General features: G+C 40.3%; 1 protein-coding gene across 2 annotated transcripts in view; it reads left to right on the top strand.

The window, feature by feature from the left end:
- Positions 1-14,666, top strand: part of LOC110492274 (semaphorin-3F) — a 48,293-nt gene that overhangs the window by 17,460 nt on the left and 16,167 nt on the right. For both annotated transcript variants that reach the window (XM_021566454.2, XM_021566456.2), the window contains exon 2: positions 3,063-3,196. In XM_021566454.2, the coding sequence (XP_021422129.1) occupies positions 3,094-3,196 (103 nt within the window). In that variant the 5' untranslated portion in view covers positions 3,063-3,093. The remainder of the gene's footprint in view (positions 1-3,062; positions 3,197-14,666) is intronic.

The raw sequence follows: 14,666 nt of genomic DNA, 5'->3' as shown, positions 1-14,666 counted from the left end.
CATGTACTTCATTTGTACACATTTTGAGCTTCAACTGAAATATTCCCAGGATTGTTGACATAAAAAATTATTTTTTTTTATTATTATATTATTAAGTTTTTTTTTAAACAATGGTGGCTGGTTTTGATCTGAAGCGAGAGAAAATGAACTCTGAATGAAAAGTTGCCTGACATATGTAGCCTGACTACAATATTTTAGCTTGATACTTAAATAAATGCTGCAGTCATTTTGACATGTTTATCTGCCTATAATACCCAGTGTAGTGTGCCAAGACTGCTGCTAACTGACAAAGAATTGGTAGCTAGCTAATTACCCACGAAGAATTTGTGGCTATCGTTGGCCTTTCATATCAACAATAGTTTTAGGTCGTTTTTTACATGTAAAACTATGTGGCTAGCTACACTGAACAACAAATATAAACACAAGAAGTGTTGGTCCCATGTTTCATGAGCTGAAATAAAACATCCCAGAAATGTTCAATACTCACAAAATGCAAATTCTCTCAAATTTTATGAACAAATTTATTTACATCCCTGTTAGTGAGGATTTTCTCCTTTGAGAAAAGGAGGAATTTCTGTCTGTAATAAAGCTCTTTTGGTGGGGGAAACTAATTCTGAATGGCTGCACCCCTGCCCAGTCATGTGAAATCCATAGATTAGGGCTTAATGTATTTATTTCAATTGACTGATTTTCTTGCGTTAACTGTAACTCAGTTAAATCTTTGAAATTGTTGAATGTTGCTTTTATATTTTTGTTCAGTATAGATTAATACGATTCACATATAGCTGATAATTATTAAGTTACAAGCTTGCTTTTTTTATGTAGATATCTTGTTTTGTCCTTATTGGTCAAAGGTAATGCAGTAGCATGGGAGTGGGCAGTGCTTCTCAAATATACATTTTTATGTGTTCTCCACAATCTCGTCCTCACAAGAGCGTACTCAAGAAAACGTCCTCGGACAATGAACTTGGAGCATGAGAGTGTGGAGCACAGTAGTATGCAGATTGAGAAACATCCAATGTGTCATGTTCAAAGGCAGCCTAATGTCCTGATACCCTCCGGGGCCATACAGAAGCAACAGACTGTGGAGAATGTTGCTGAGCAAGTCAAGCAGAGGCCCCACTGCTCTCATATTCACCATAACAGCAAGCATATAATGGAGCCTATTATTATGACTTAATTAAACAGTATTATGATAATGTAAGACTTGGGGCTCAACTCAGTCAAACTAGAAGTGAGGTGATTACACACTAGCTCTTTAAAATTATGGTTTTGGTACTGTAAAAAAATACTACTGTACTACTACTGCATTACAACCACTACTACTACTACTACTACTACTACTACTACTACTACTACTACTACTACTACTGCTACTACTACTATTACTGTGGTAATTGTGTTGGATAAGTATGGATGTAAGCATGTTGACAGAGAAAAGCAATATTATCATTTAGGGCTGTGATGATACCAGTATTGCAATATTTTTTCCATGGCAAAAATGAAAACACGAAGCAGACGAAACTCTTTGGTCCTTTAAAAACCTGCTGTATGTAAAATATTGTGTGCTATAATGTGACTCTGGATGACAACATAATGATGTTGGTTTCCAACGAAGTGTTAAAAGCAGCAAGTAGCCGTTTTGTGTAATTGATCGCCCTACTGGGTGACTACGAACGGTGGCTGTTTGCGTAAATTCAACATGTAGAATCGTCGTGACATGTTGTCTGATATTCTGGTCAGACACGATAGGACGGCCACACGCTCCTTTTAACCCTTCTTCTTTGTGGTGTGTCTGAGCTTAGGCAAAGGTGTTTCTGTTCCAGTTATGATAACCCGTCATTAACCTTGGGTATATGTGTGGAAAATACAGCACAGCACCCACACCCTAACTTAAACAGACCTGATTTACATTAGATTCCGAAGCCTAGTGAGTGAGTGTGATCCTTATTGGTGGTTCTCTTGCTTTTAGACAGTCTCTTACTAAAGGAGTTTAAGATTTAAAGCAAGACATTGTGACTGGGATTTGTATTAGCTGCCAGGATTTGGCTGCAGCGTTTAAGAACTCTCAGTCTCGGGGTGCATACTTTCCTGATCTCCTTTGGAGTGTGTCACTCCCGGGAAGTCCTTGTTGCCCCACTCTCACACAGTCTTTTTTACTCCACCACTGTCCCAGTGACTGGGGAAGGCCACACAGGTCAAAAAGAGATGGTCACTTTGTGCTGCTCCCTGGCTATCTGAGACCCAAGCTATTTTACAATAACCCACTCATAGGAACGGGAACAAGACATTGCCCCAAACTGAATCATGTGAACTAGGTTGTGTTCTCTGTCTATGGCTTCTCTGTCTTGTCGTCATTGATTGATATCTGATTTATCTGGGTGTCCCTGCTATGAAGAAGCCTCTGAATGTGGATGACTTGATGAGGCTTCCTACAAAGTCATACAATTCAATGATTTTTTTTAATTGACAATTTCTCAGTATGTTAAATAGGATAGTTTTCTTAGTGTCCGCTTCCGTGACACAGTATTAGGCCTTGTCCTAACAAAAAAAAAAACATCTCTATTGAAACATCTCTATTGAAACATCTCTATTGAAACATCTCTATTGAAAGACTAGGTTTAATCTGTGTCAGGCAAACTGGCACCTAATATTTACTAGTACCCAAAGTTTCTGCATCCATTTGTAGTTGATTGTGTGCACTCTTTTGTTGTCCTGTTATTGATAGTGTTCTTGAAATGGGAATGTCTAGCGATTGACATGCTAATGATATCTCTCAGTAATGAGGTATTTTTTATTCTTAACTCTGGTTCTGACAAAGAAAGCGTCGATGCTCACTGACCTGCAAACAGATTATTACAAGGGTCAGGGTGATTTCAGTGTCAGAAGACTGGAAGCTAATTCAAAACGTATCATCTGCTTTTTAACTTCTCAAATCTACACTTTTCTGTGCAAGGGATGTTGCATTGGATGTGGAACTCTCTCTAAATGGCTGCAAATTATATGATGGTTTTAAGTGACATTCAGTTCATCTGTAATGCTTTTCCCTTTCCCCTTTGTAGGACTCCAAAGGTTAACTCTGCCTTCATTGCTATGGAGACCACCCAAGCCCTCCTCTTCTTTCTCCTGAGTTTATGTGTCTACAGTTGCCATGCCGACGCTCGGACTGCTCCCAGAGTGCATTTGTCTTACAAAGGTGAGCCTTACTTATTTTCAGTGAGTGATCAGTTGACAGATATCGTTTGGGATATTCTTAGTGGGAAGATTAACCGTTGCTTTAGTGAAATTCAGTGTAATTGAAATAGATAGCTCTTTAAACTTCAAAACCACATCTTTTCTTTCAAAGTAATACAGATCTGGAGCTTAACTTAATAACTTTTTGTGGACTGCCTAAAGTTAATGCTGGTTGATGTATACACATTGGCCCTTTAAGGCTGATATTATAATAATTATCCAACAGCAACATTCCCCATCACTTAAGATCATTTGTGTCAGTGCATTTAACTATGACATTTTAGTTTAATGTGAAAGACATCAAAGTTGGGGTCTTGAGAGCGACTTTTTCAATAAAATACGTATTTCACTTTATACACCAAAAGACAATTATAAAACGAAAGCAGGCACCCTTTGAACACAATAGTATTTAGAAACCCAAAAGCTGACTGGCATTTTGACCCAAGAGCAAAAGGACACTTTCCCTCGATACTGACAATAAGACTATTTCTCATCAAAAAAATGCGTTTGGTGTTTTCTTTATCTGAAAATACCTGGCTGTGTCTCTGTGGAGCTCTGTGTCTGAATGTGCTATATGTAACTCAAACGGGCACAGCTTGCCACCCTCTGTACAGGGGAGGGGGTACAGGATCTGTTGGCCCTCTGTTCAGGGGAGGGGGTACAGGATCTGTTGGCCCTCTGTGCAGGGGAGGGGGTACAGGATCTGTTGGCCCTCTGTGCAGGGGAGGGGGTACAGGATCTGTTGTCCCTCTGTGCAGGGGAGGGGGTACCGGATCTGTTGGCCCTCTGTGCAGGGGAGGGTGTACAGGATCTGTTGACCCTCTGTGGAGGGGAGGGGGTACAGGATCTGTTGGCCCTCTGCCAGGGCCCAGGGGACACTGGTGGCGCCCATGTCTCAGGAGGTATGAGCTCGCCATGTAACACTAGAGCCACACGGAATGGAGGGGTGGATGGGTGATGAAGGGAGGAAGGAAGAAGATAAATCTGGTGAAGTAGATGGAGAAGAGAAGGAAAGCAAGTTTGAGATGAGAGGGAGTGAAAATAAAGGCATTGGAGAGAGTAATGGATAGAAAGAGTGGTGAGAATGAGAAATGGAGACAGACATGGGTGTGGGTATTAAGGGAGGAAAGGGGAGGGGTGTCACTGTGAGGGAGAGAGCGGTGACAGGGGGTGGTGGTCTATCCTGGGTTATTGTGTGCGTAGGTGACAGTGAAACGGATTTCTCTTCTGAGAAGCAGGATAGGGCACTGGTGTTACCGGGGTATAAATAGCCTGCCATGGTTGCTGTGTTTACCTCAGCAAACGCACAGGGAAGCCCCCTGAAGAACGCAAGGGCCCAGATCCAACAACCTGCTCCAATATGCGAGACAGACATGCCTGTTATGCAGAGCGGGGCCTGTCATCTTGTTCCAGACGGACTCTCTCAAGGCAGAGTGCAGAAGCTACTGCCACCTCAGTTGAGTTATCCTGCAATGAGTACGTTTACATGCACACTAATAATTCAATATTAAACTGATTATGGCGCTAGGCCAAGTATGTAAACACCTTGCTCTGCTTACAGTAATCTTAATCGGCGTAAGGTCCAAATCGAACTATTAGGACATGTAAATAGCTTAATGGACGTTGCAGCTGTGTATGTGATCTACGCATGTGCCAGCACCAGTAGCGCAAGCCTCCCTCTTATGCTCGAGTGAAGTGAGTTTAAAAAAACTGAAAAAATGTATCTTAGAAATAGTTTTCGCATACAAACTTTAAATGTCTGAATCAAAAACGTTTCGCAAAATGAACATGGTCACTGTGGTAGAGCGTTTATTTTGATTGCCGATATTCTGCATTTATCAAGTCCCATAGGTAGCCTGGTTTCAGATGTGGTTTCCATGTAAACAGGATTATTAGGGAAATCGTTCTTCTTGCAAAGCATGTAAAAAATAAAAAAAACTTGATTATCCACCACAATATTCGTATTATTGTGTGCATGTAACTTTGCTCACTGTGTCTGAAATCAGTTTAATAACCTTTTACTCCAGTGGGCTAAATCAGGGTCACACAGTGTTTATTGGTAGTCTTAAACAAATCTACATTGAAACAAAAGTATGTACACCACACATACATTTTGGGCTTAAAAAAAAGACACCTGTACCATGTTAGATATGAGTTGAAAATGTATTTCATCCCAATATTACACTTTATATACATCACAGAAAACTGAAATATAACAAAACAGTTTGAAATAGAAACACCATATTTTTAGCTTTTTAAAAAAAAAAAGGTTATTAATTCAGAAAAATATGAATAACATTCCACCCATGAGGCCAATAGAGGGCGATTTGGTCATTTCACTGCAGGAAAATATTCTGAAACCCAGTATTACAGGCAGGGGAGAAAAAACACACACTGAAAACAATAGAATAATGGGATGGATGCATCATACGGTATGTCCCATCCAAATGTTAACGTGCAAATATCCATTTGGAAAACTACCTTTTGTCTCGCAATATTGTCCCCTATCTCCTTAAACCTTCATGGCATTCTTCTTCTACACAACTCGTCTGGTCTACTCTTTGTCCCCCCATTCTGCATCTGTTGAAACAGCAGCCGTAGAGCATACTTACTGTCTCTTCATCCTAGGGTGGTTGATGGTTTTTCCATCAATCTCTGTCACAGACTAGGCTATTTGCACTACCAGGAACTGAAGAACTTCCCAGAGTAGTCAACTACCCCTGGAATGACTATGAAGCTTCTTGTGGGAAATACTTTCATTGGGAAAGAATAACAGCCACTGTGTCAATTAGGGTGAAACACACCGAGATCGGGGAAGAGGATTTAAATAACTTGGTGGGAAGTGAATGTCCAGTGCTTGGTGTCAAAGTTTAAGCTTGACATAACCCTGGACCCAAACATTGAATAAGAGGAATATTTATTTAAATAATGAATATATTTTGTGTAATGATACATTGATCAGCTATTCCAGGTGTGGAAATGCTGATGCTATCCATTTTCACTTGAATGCACTTGTGCTCAACTCAACATTGCATCTTAATATCCAATGATAGAATTTCAGAAAGAATATCTGCAAATTATTTCACATTAGAAAGAGTAACATCCATCATATGATATCACTTCAGAAAGAACAACATCCATACTTTCCGCTTCCCTTTGTATGAGTTAATGCAGTCACCATTCCTAGATTAAAAAGCCTGCAAAGGGGCCAAATCGTCATATTAGGTAATGCTCTATTTGGAAATAGAATTTTCATTGGAACATTGATGGATAGAATGTCAGCAGATAATCAAGGTCCAGCGGCTGAGAACCAAGCATTGCCTGATTACATTTCTTTCCCTTGAGAACTTTTGTGGAATTCAGCCCAAAAGAGATACTTGACCGGCCCAGCCTTGTAAAAAGTCAGCCCCTTAAAGGACCCTTGTGTCAATAGCAGTCTCTGTCCCAACGAGCTGGCCACCTGCCAGGACTTGGCTTCCAGACACTAATTCAGTCCAAAGCTCTTCTAATGATTGAAAACTAAGGGACCGCTGTCAGGGGGGCCAGTGGTACGCTGTTGAGTCTTGCTCATTTAGTTGAGCCCGTCATTAGCTATAGGGCACACACCAGAAATCAGATAAAGAAAGTGAACATTTCCTCAAAGAACCCCCATATGACTGGAAAGCTGATACTTGTTGGAAGTAAAGTGAGGGAAGAAAGTATTTGATCCCCTGCTGATTTTGTATGTTTGCCCACTGACAAAGAAATGATCCGTCTATAATTTTAATGGTAGGTTTATTTGAACAGTGAGAGACAGAATAACAACAAAAAAATCGAGAAAAAAACGCATGTCAAAAATGTTATAAATTGATTTGCATTGAGGGATGAGGGATGAGGGAAATAAGTATTTGACCCCCTCTGCAAAACATGACTTAGTACTTGGTGGCAAAACCCTTGTTTGCAATCACAGAGGTCAGATTTTTCTTGTAGTTGGCCACCAGGTTTGCACACATCTCAGGAGGGATTTTGTCCCACTCCTCTTTGCAGATCTTCTCCAAGTCATTAAGGTTTCGAGGCTGACATTTGGCAACTCGAACCTTGAGCTCCCTCCACAGATTTTCTATGGGATTAAGGTCTGGAGACTGGCTAGGCCACTCCAGGACCTTAATGTGCTTCTTCTTGAGCCACTCCTTTGTTGCCTTGGCCGTGTGTTTTGGGTCATTGTCATGCTGGAATACCCATCCACGACCCATTTTCAATGCCCTGGCTGAGGGAAGGAGGTTCTCACCCAAGATTTGACGGTACATGGCCCCGTCCATCATCCCTTTGATGCGGTGAAGTTGTCCTGTCCCCTTAGCAGAAAAACACCCCCAAGCATAATGTTTCCACCTCCATGTTTGACGGTGGGGATGGTGTTCTTGGGGCCACAGGCATCATTCTGACTCCTCCAAACACGGCGAGTTGAGTTGATGCCAAAGAGCTCCATTTTGGTCTCATCTGACCACAACACTTTCACCCAGTTGTCCTCTGAATCATTCAGATGTTCATTGGCAAATTTCAGATGGGAATGTATATGTGTTTCTTGAGCAGGGGGACCTTGCAGGGGCTCCAGGATTTCAGTCCTTCACGGCATAGTGTGTTACCAATTGTTTTCTTGGTGACTATGGTCCCAGCTGCCTTGGGATCATTGACAAGATCCTCCCATGTAGTTCTGGGCTGATTCCTCACCGTTCTCATGATCATTGCAACTCCATGAGGTGATATCTAGCATGGAGCCCCAGGCCGAGGGAGATTGACAGTTCTTTTGTGTTTCTTCCATTTGCGAATAATCTCACCAACTGTTGTCACCTTCTCACCAAACTGCTTGGCGATGGTCTTGTAGCCCATTTCAGCCTTGTGTAGGTCTACAATCTTGTCTCTGACATCCTTGGAGAGCTCTTTGGTCTTGGTCATGTTGGAGAGTTTGGAATCTGATTGATTGATTGCTTCTGTGGACAGGTGTCTTTTATACAGGTAACAAACTGAGATTAGGAGTACTCCCTTTAAGAGTGTGCTCCTAATCTCAGCTCACTGTTTCACTCACTGGCTCACTCACTCACTGGTCAGACCAATCTGCTAATTAGAGATACTATTACTACACTTGGCAAAGTCCACATACTCTTTAAGTTGTTTCCATAGAAATGAGAACACAGACAATCTTCTATCACACTATTCTAAACAAGAAAGTTAACAATAGCACTAGCAATTTAGGCATTCATTGGATACAGAGCCTACCAAACTACTGCAAAGTTAGATTTTTAGATTTATTTATACAAAATTGTCTGTCAATCGACCTAGATTCAGATAATAGGGGACATAATGTGGTTACCTAATGGCTGTAAAATAAAAACAATTGTCATTATTTCTGTAAGTACAAATAGATGACTAGGATTGGCACCAGAGGCATGGTTTTATTAACTTTTTTTGTGAGCAGTCCTGATTCCTATAGCACCCGTTAGTCAGTGTTTGCGAGTGGAAAATGTGACCACCAGCTTTTCTGGCCCTGGCACATTGGCACACATACAGACAGACAGACACACACGCACGAGCACACACACACACACACACACACACACACACACACACGGGCAACTGGCAAACAAAACTTTATTCCACTGTGGTAAAGAAGGAACTCCTCCCAAACCTTGCTCTGTCTCCATCCAGTGCTGCTCTAACATACTGTGGATTGGGGCTAAGGCAGGATTGTTATTGTCAGGATGAGCCCAGAGGTGATATGAAGTATTATCGGGGTTTTTTTTTGTGCTTTGGATGCCATTTTCACAAGTACAGTGGGGCAAAAAAGTATTTAGTCAGCCACCAATTGTGCAAGTTCTCCCACTTAAAAAGATGAGAGAGGCCTGTAATTTTCATCATAGGTACACTTCAGCTATGACAGTCAAAATGAGAAAAAATAAATCCAGAAAATCACATTGTAGGATTTTTTACGAATTTATTTGTAAATTATGGTGGAAAATAAGTATTTGGTCAATAACAAAAGTTTATCTCAATACTTTGTTATATACCCTTTGTTGGCAATGACAGAGGTCAAAACGTTTTCTGTAAGTCTTCACAAGGTTTTCACACACTGTTGCTGGTATTTTGGCCCATTCCTCCATGCAGATCTCCTCTAGAGCAGTGATGTTTTGGAGCTGTTGCTGGGCAACACGGACTTTCAACTCCCTCCAAAGATTTTCTATGGGGTTGAGATCTGGAGACTGGCTAGGCCACTCCAGGACCTTGAAATGCTTCTTATGAAGCCACTCCTTCGTTGCCCGGGCAGTGTGTTTGGGATCATTGTCATGCTGAAATACCCAGCCACATTTCATCTCAATGCCCTTGCTGATGGAAGGAGATTTTCACTCAAAATCTCACGATACATGACCCCATTCATTCTTTCCTTTACACGGATCAGTCGTCCTGGTCCCTTTGCAGAAAAACAGCCCCAAAGCATGATGTTTCCACCCCCATGCTTCACAATAGGTATGGTGTTCTTTGGATGCAACTCAGCATTCTTTGTCCTCCAAACACAACGAGTTGAGTTTTTACCAAAAAGTCATATTTTGGTTTCATCTGACCATATGACATTCTCCCAATCTTCTTCTGGATCATCCAAATGCTCTCTAGCAAACTTCAGAAGGGCCTGGACATGTACTGGCTTAAGCAGGGGGACACGTCTGGCACTGCAGGGTTTGAGTCCCTGGCGGCGTAGTGTGTTACTGATTTCTTCAAACCAAGCTGCTTACCTATTGCAGATTCAGTCTTCCCAGCCTGGTGCAGGTCTACAATTTTGTTTTTGGTGTCCTTTGACAGCTCTTTGGTCTTGGCCATAGTGGAGTTTGGAGTGTGACTGTTTGAGGTTGTGGACAGGTGTCTTTTATACTGATAACAAGTTCAAACAGGTGCCATTAATACAGGTAACGAGTGGAGGACAGAGCAGCCTCTTAAAGAAGAAGTTACAGGTCTGAGAGAGCCAGAAATCTTGCTTGTTTGTAGGTGACCAAATACTTATTTTCCACCATAATTTGCAAATAAATAAATTAAAAATCTTACAATGTGATTTTCTGGATTTTTTTTTCCTAATTTTGTCTGTCATAGTTGAAGTGTACCTATGACGAAAATTACAGGCCTCTCTCATCTTTTTAAGTGGGAGAACTTGCACAATTGGTGGCTGACTAAATACTTTTTTGCCCCACTGTATGTGGTGAATTTTCAAAACTCTTAGTACAAAACTCTTGTAGACTTGTAATACAGCAAGTTTCATATTCAGAACTTTTTCTTGTGCATTAATTTTGCTTTAAGACATCTTTCACAGCACAACCATTGATCCAAAATATAAGTAAACTTTGAAATACCATGACAACATTGATTTTAATCACCAAAACACATAATGATATCTTCTCAATTTAGTTATTGTAATAACCAGTTAATCCAATGGCTAAAAATGCAAGATACATGTTCCAAAATTGCCCTTTGAATGTAATACGCTACAGTACAGTAAATGTACACAGTTTTTCATTAGGCAATACACTTGCACTATCCATTAATATGGACTGAACATCAAATTTCTATCCCATGTGTGATCAAAGGTGTGATCATTGATGCAATAAATAAATGTATTGTTCAGACATAATTACAACATACAGTAATTATGTCTGACTGTGATCTAATGAAACAAATGAAAGAAACAATGTTAAGCAGGCACTAGTTTGCATCAATCCTGTCTTGAGCATTTGGCCGTAGGTTCTCATTGACATCGCGGAACATGTCCTCATTCTTCATGCACCTGGGGAAAAAGTTTTTGGCATGGGGAATCCAAGCCTGACATACAGTACCAGTCACAATTTTGGACACACCTACTCATTCAAGGGTTTTTCTTTGTAATTACTATTTTCTACATTGTAGAATAATAGTTAAGACATCAAAACTATGAAATAGCACATATGGAATCATGTAGTAACCAAAAAAGTGTTAAACAAGTCAAAATATATTTTAGATTTTAGATTGTTCAAAGTAGCCATACTTTTCCTTTATGACAGCTTTGCACACTCTTGGCATTCTCTCAAACAGCTTCATGAGGAATTATTTTCCAACAGTCTTGAAGAAGTTCCCACATATGCTGAGCACTTGTTGGCTGCTTTTCCTTCACTCTGTGGTCCAACTCATCCCAAACCATCTCCATTGGTTTGAGGTTGGGTGATTGTGGAGGCCAGATCATCTGATGCAGCACCATCACTCTCCTTCTTAGTCAAATAGCCCTTACACAGCCTGAAGTTGTGTTTTGCGTCATTGTCCTGTTGAAAAATGAATGATAGTCCCACTAAGCGCAAACAGGATGGGATGGCATATTGCTGCAGAATGCTGTGATGCTGGTTAAGTGTACCTTGAAATGTAAATAAATCGCAGACCACCCCCACACCATCACACCTCCTCATGCTTTACGGTGGGAACCACACAAGTGCAGATCATCCGTTCGCCTACTCTGTGTCTCACAAAGACACGGTGGTTTGAACCAAATATCTCAAATTTGGACTCATCAGACCAAAAGACAGATTTCCACCGGTCTAATGTCCATTGCTCATGTTTCTTGGCTCAAGCAAGTCTATTTTTCTTATTGGTGTCCCTTAGTAGTGGTATCTTTTAGAGGTCGACCGATTAATCGGAATGGCCGATTAATTAGGGCCGATTTCAAGTTGTCATAACAATCGGTAATCTGCATTTTTGGACACCGGTCATGGCCGATTACATTGCACTCCACGAGGGGATTGTGTGGCAGGCTGACTACCTGTTATGCGAGTGCAGCAAGGAGCCAAGGTAAGGTGCTGCTAGCATTAAACGTATCTTATAAAAAACAATAAATCTTAACATAATCACTAGTTAACTACACATGGTTGAGGATATTACTAGTTTATCTAGCTTGTCCTGCGTTGCATATAATCGATGCAGTGCCTGTTAATTTATTATTGAATCATAGCCTACTTCGCCAAACGGGTGATTTAATAAGCTCATTCGCGAAAAAAGAGAACTGTCGTTGCACCAATGTGTACCTAACCATAAACATCAACGCCGTTCTTAAAATCAATACACAAATATAGATTTTTAAACCTGCATATTAATTTAATATTGCCTGCTAACATGAATTTCTTTTGACTAGGGAAATTGTGTCACTTCTCTTGCGTTCTGTGCAACAGAGTCAGGGTATATATGCAGCTGTTTGGGCCACCTGGCTTGTTGCAAACTGTGTGAAGACTATTTATTCCTAACAAAAACAGCCAACTTCTCCAAACGGGGGATGATTTAACTAAAACGCATTTGCGAAAAAAATCACAATCATTGCACGAATGTACCTAACCATAAACATCCATGCCTTTATTAAAATCAATACACAGAGGTATATTTTATTAAACCTGCATATTTAGTTAAAAGAAATCCAGGCAATATTAAACTGGGGAAATTGTGTCACTTTTCTTGCGTTCATTGCACGCAGAGTCAGGGTATATGCAACAGTTTGGGCCGCCTGGCTCGTTGCGAACTAATTTGCCAGAATTTTACGTAATTATGACATAACATTGAAGGTTGTGCAATGTAACAGGAATATTTACACACAGGGATTCCACCCGTTAGATAAAATACGGAACGGTTCCGTATTTCACTGAAAGAATAAACGTTTTGTTTTCGAAATGATCATTTCTGGATGTAACCATATTAATGACCTAAGGCTCGTATTTCTGTGTGTTATTATATTATAATTAAGTATATGATTTGATATTTGATAGAGCAGTCTGACTGAGCGGTGGTAGGCAGCAGCAGGCTCGTAAGCATTCATTCAAACAGCACTTTTGTGCGTTTGCCAGCAGCTCTTCGCTGTGCTTCAAGCATTGAGCTGTTTATGACTTCAAGCCTATCAACTCCCGAGCAGGTTAGCGGGGTGCGCTTTAATAGCGTTTCAATCGGTGATGTCACTCGCTCTGAGACCTTGAAGTAGTTGTTCCCCTTGCTCTGCAAGGGCCGCGGCTTTTGTGGAGCGATGGGTAACGATGCTTCGAGGGTGGCTGTTGTCGATGTGTTCCTGGTTCGAGCCCAGGTAGGGGCGAGGAGAGGGACGGAAGCTATACTGTTACACTGGCATTACTAAAGTGCCTATAAGAACATCCAATAGTCAAAGGTACATGAAATACAGATGGTATAGAGAGAAATAGTCCTATAATTCCTATAATAACTACAACCTAAAACTTCTTACCTGGGAATATTGAAGACTCGTGTTAAAAGGAACCACCAGCTTTCATATGTTCTCATGTTCTGAGCAAGAAACTTAAACATTAGCTTTTTTACATGGCACATATTGCATTTTTACTTTCTTCTCCAACACTTTGTTTTTGCATTATTTAAACTAAATTGAACATGTTTGATTATTTATTTGAGGCTAAATTGATTTTATTGATGTATTATATTAAGTTAAACTAAAAGTGTTCATTCAGTATTGTTGTAATTGTCATCATTACAAATAAATAAATACATTTTAATACATGATTAATCGGTATCGGGTTTTTTTGGTCCTCCAATAATCGGTATCGGTGTTGAAAAATCATAATCGGTCGACCTCTAGATTCTTTGCAGCAATTCGACCATGAAAGCCTGATTCATGCAGTCTCCTCTGAACAATGGATGTTGAGATGTGTCTGTTACTTGAACTCTGTGAATAATTTATTTGGGCTTATTTATTTGGGCTGCAATCTGAGGTGCAGTTAAGTCTAATGAACTTATCCTCTGCAGTTGAGGTAACTCTGAGTTTTCCTTTCCTATGCCGGTCCTCAAGAGAGCCAGTTTCATCGTAGCGCTTGATGGTTTTTGCGACTGCACTTGAAGAAACTTGAAATTTGACCCTCTGACCCTCAAGTCTTAAAGTAATGATGGACTGTCGTTTCTCTGTACTTATTTGAGCTGTTCTTGCCATAATATGGATATTTTACCAAATAGGGCTATCTTTTGTATTCCACCCCTACCTTGTCACAACACAACTGATTGGCTCAAATACATTAAGAAGGAAATAAATTCCACAAATTAACTTGTTAATCCAGGTGACAACCTCATGAAGCTGGTTGAGAGAATGCCAATAGTGTGTAAAGCTGTCGTCAAGGCAAAGGGTGGCTGAAGAATCTAAAATATTTTGATTTGTTGAACACTTTTTTGTTTACTACATGTGTTATTTCAGAGTTGTAATGTCTTTAATGTCTTCACAATAGTTTAAATAAAGAAAAACCCTTGAATGAATAGTTGTGTCCAAACTTTTCACTGTAGGTCCTGACTGATGTCATTGCATGCCTCATCCACAGCCAGTGGACAGTGGTACATTATTGTAATATCATATTTTTATTTATTTATTTAACTAGGCAAGTCCCTGACTCAGTTAAGAACAA

This window comes from Oncorhynchus mykiss, chromosome 16 (genome assembly GCF_013265735.2).
Source record: "Oncorhynchus mykiss isolate Arlee chromosome 16, USDA_OmykA_1.1, whole genome shotgun sequence".
NCBI classification, from domain to species: Eukaryota; Metazoa; Chordata; class Actinopteri; order Salmoniformes; family Salmonidae; genus Oncorhynchus; species Oncorhynchus mykiss.
Note: the sequence above shows the minus strand (reverse complement) of the source record. Positions and strands in the feature narration are given on the sequence as shown.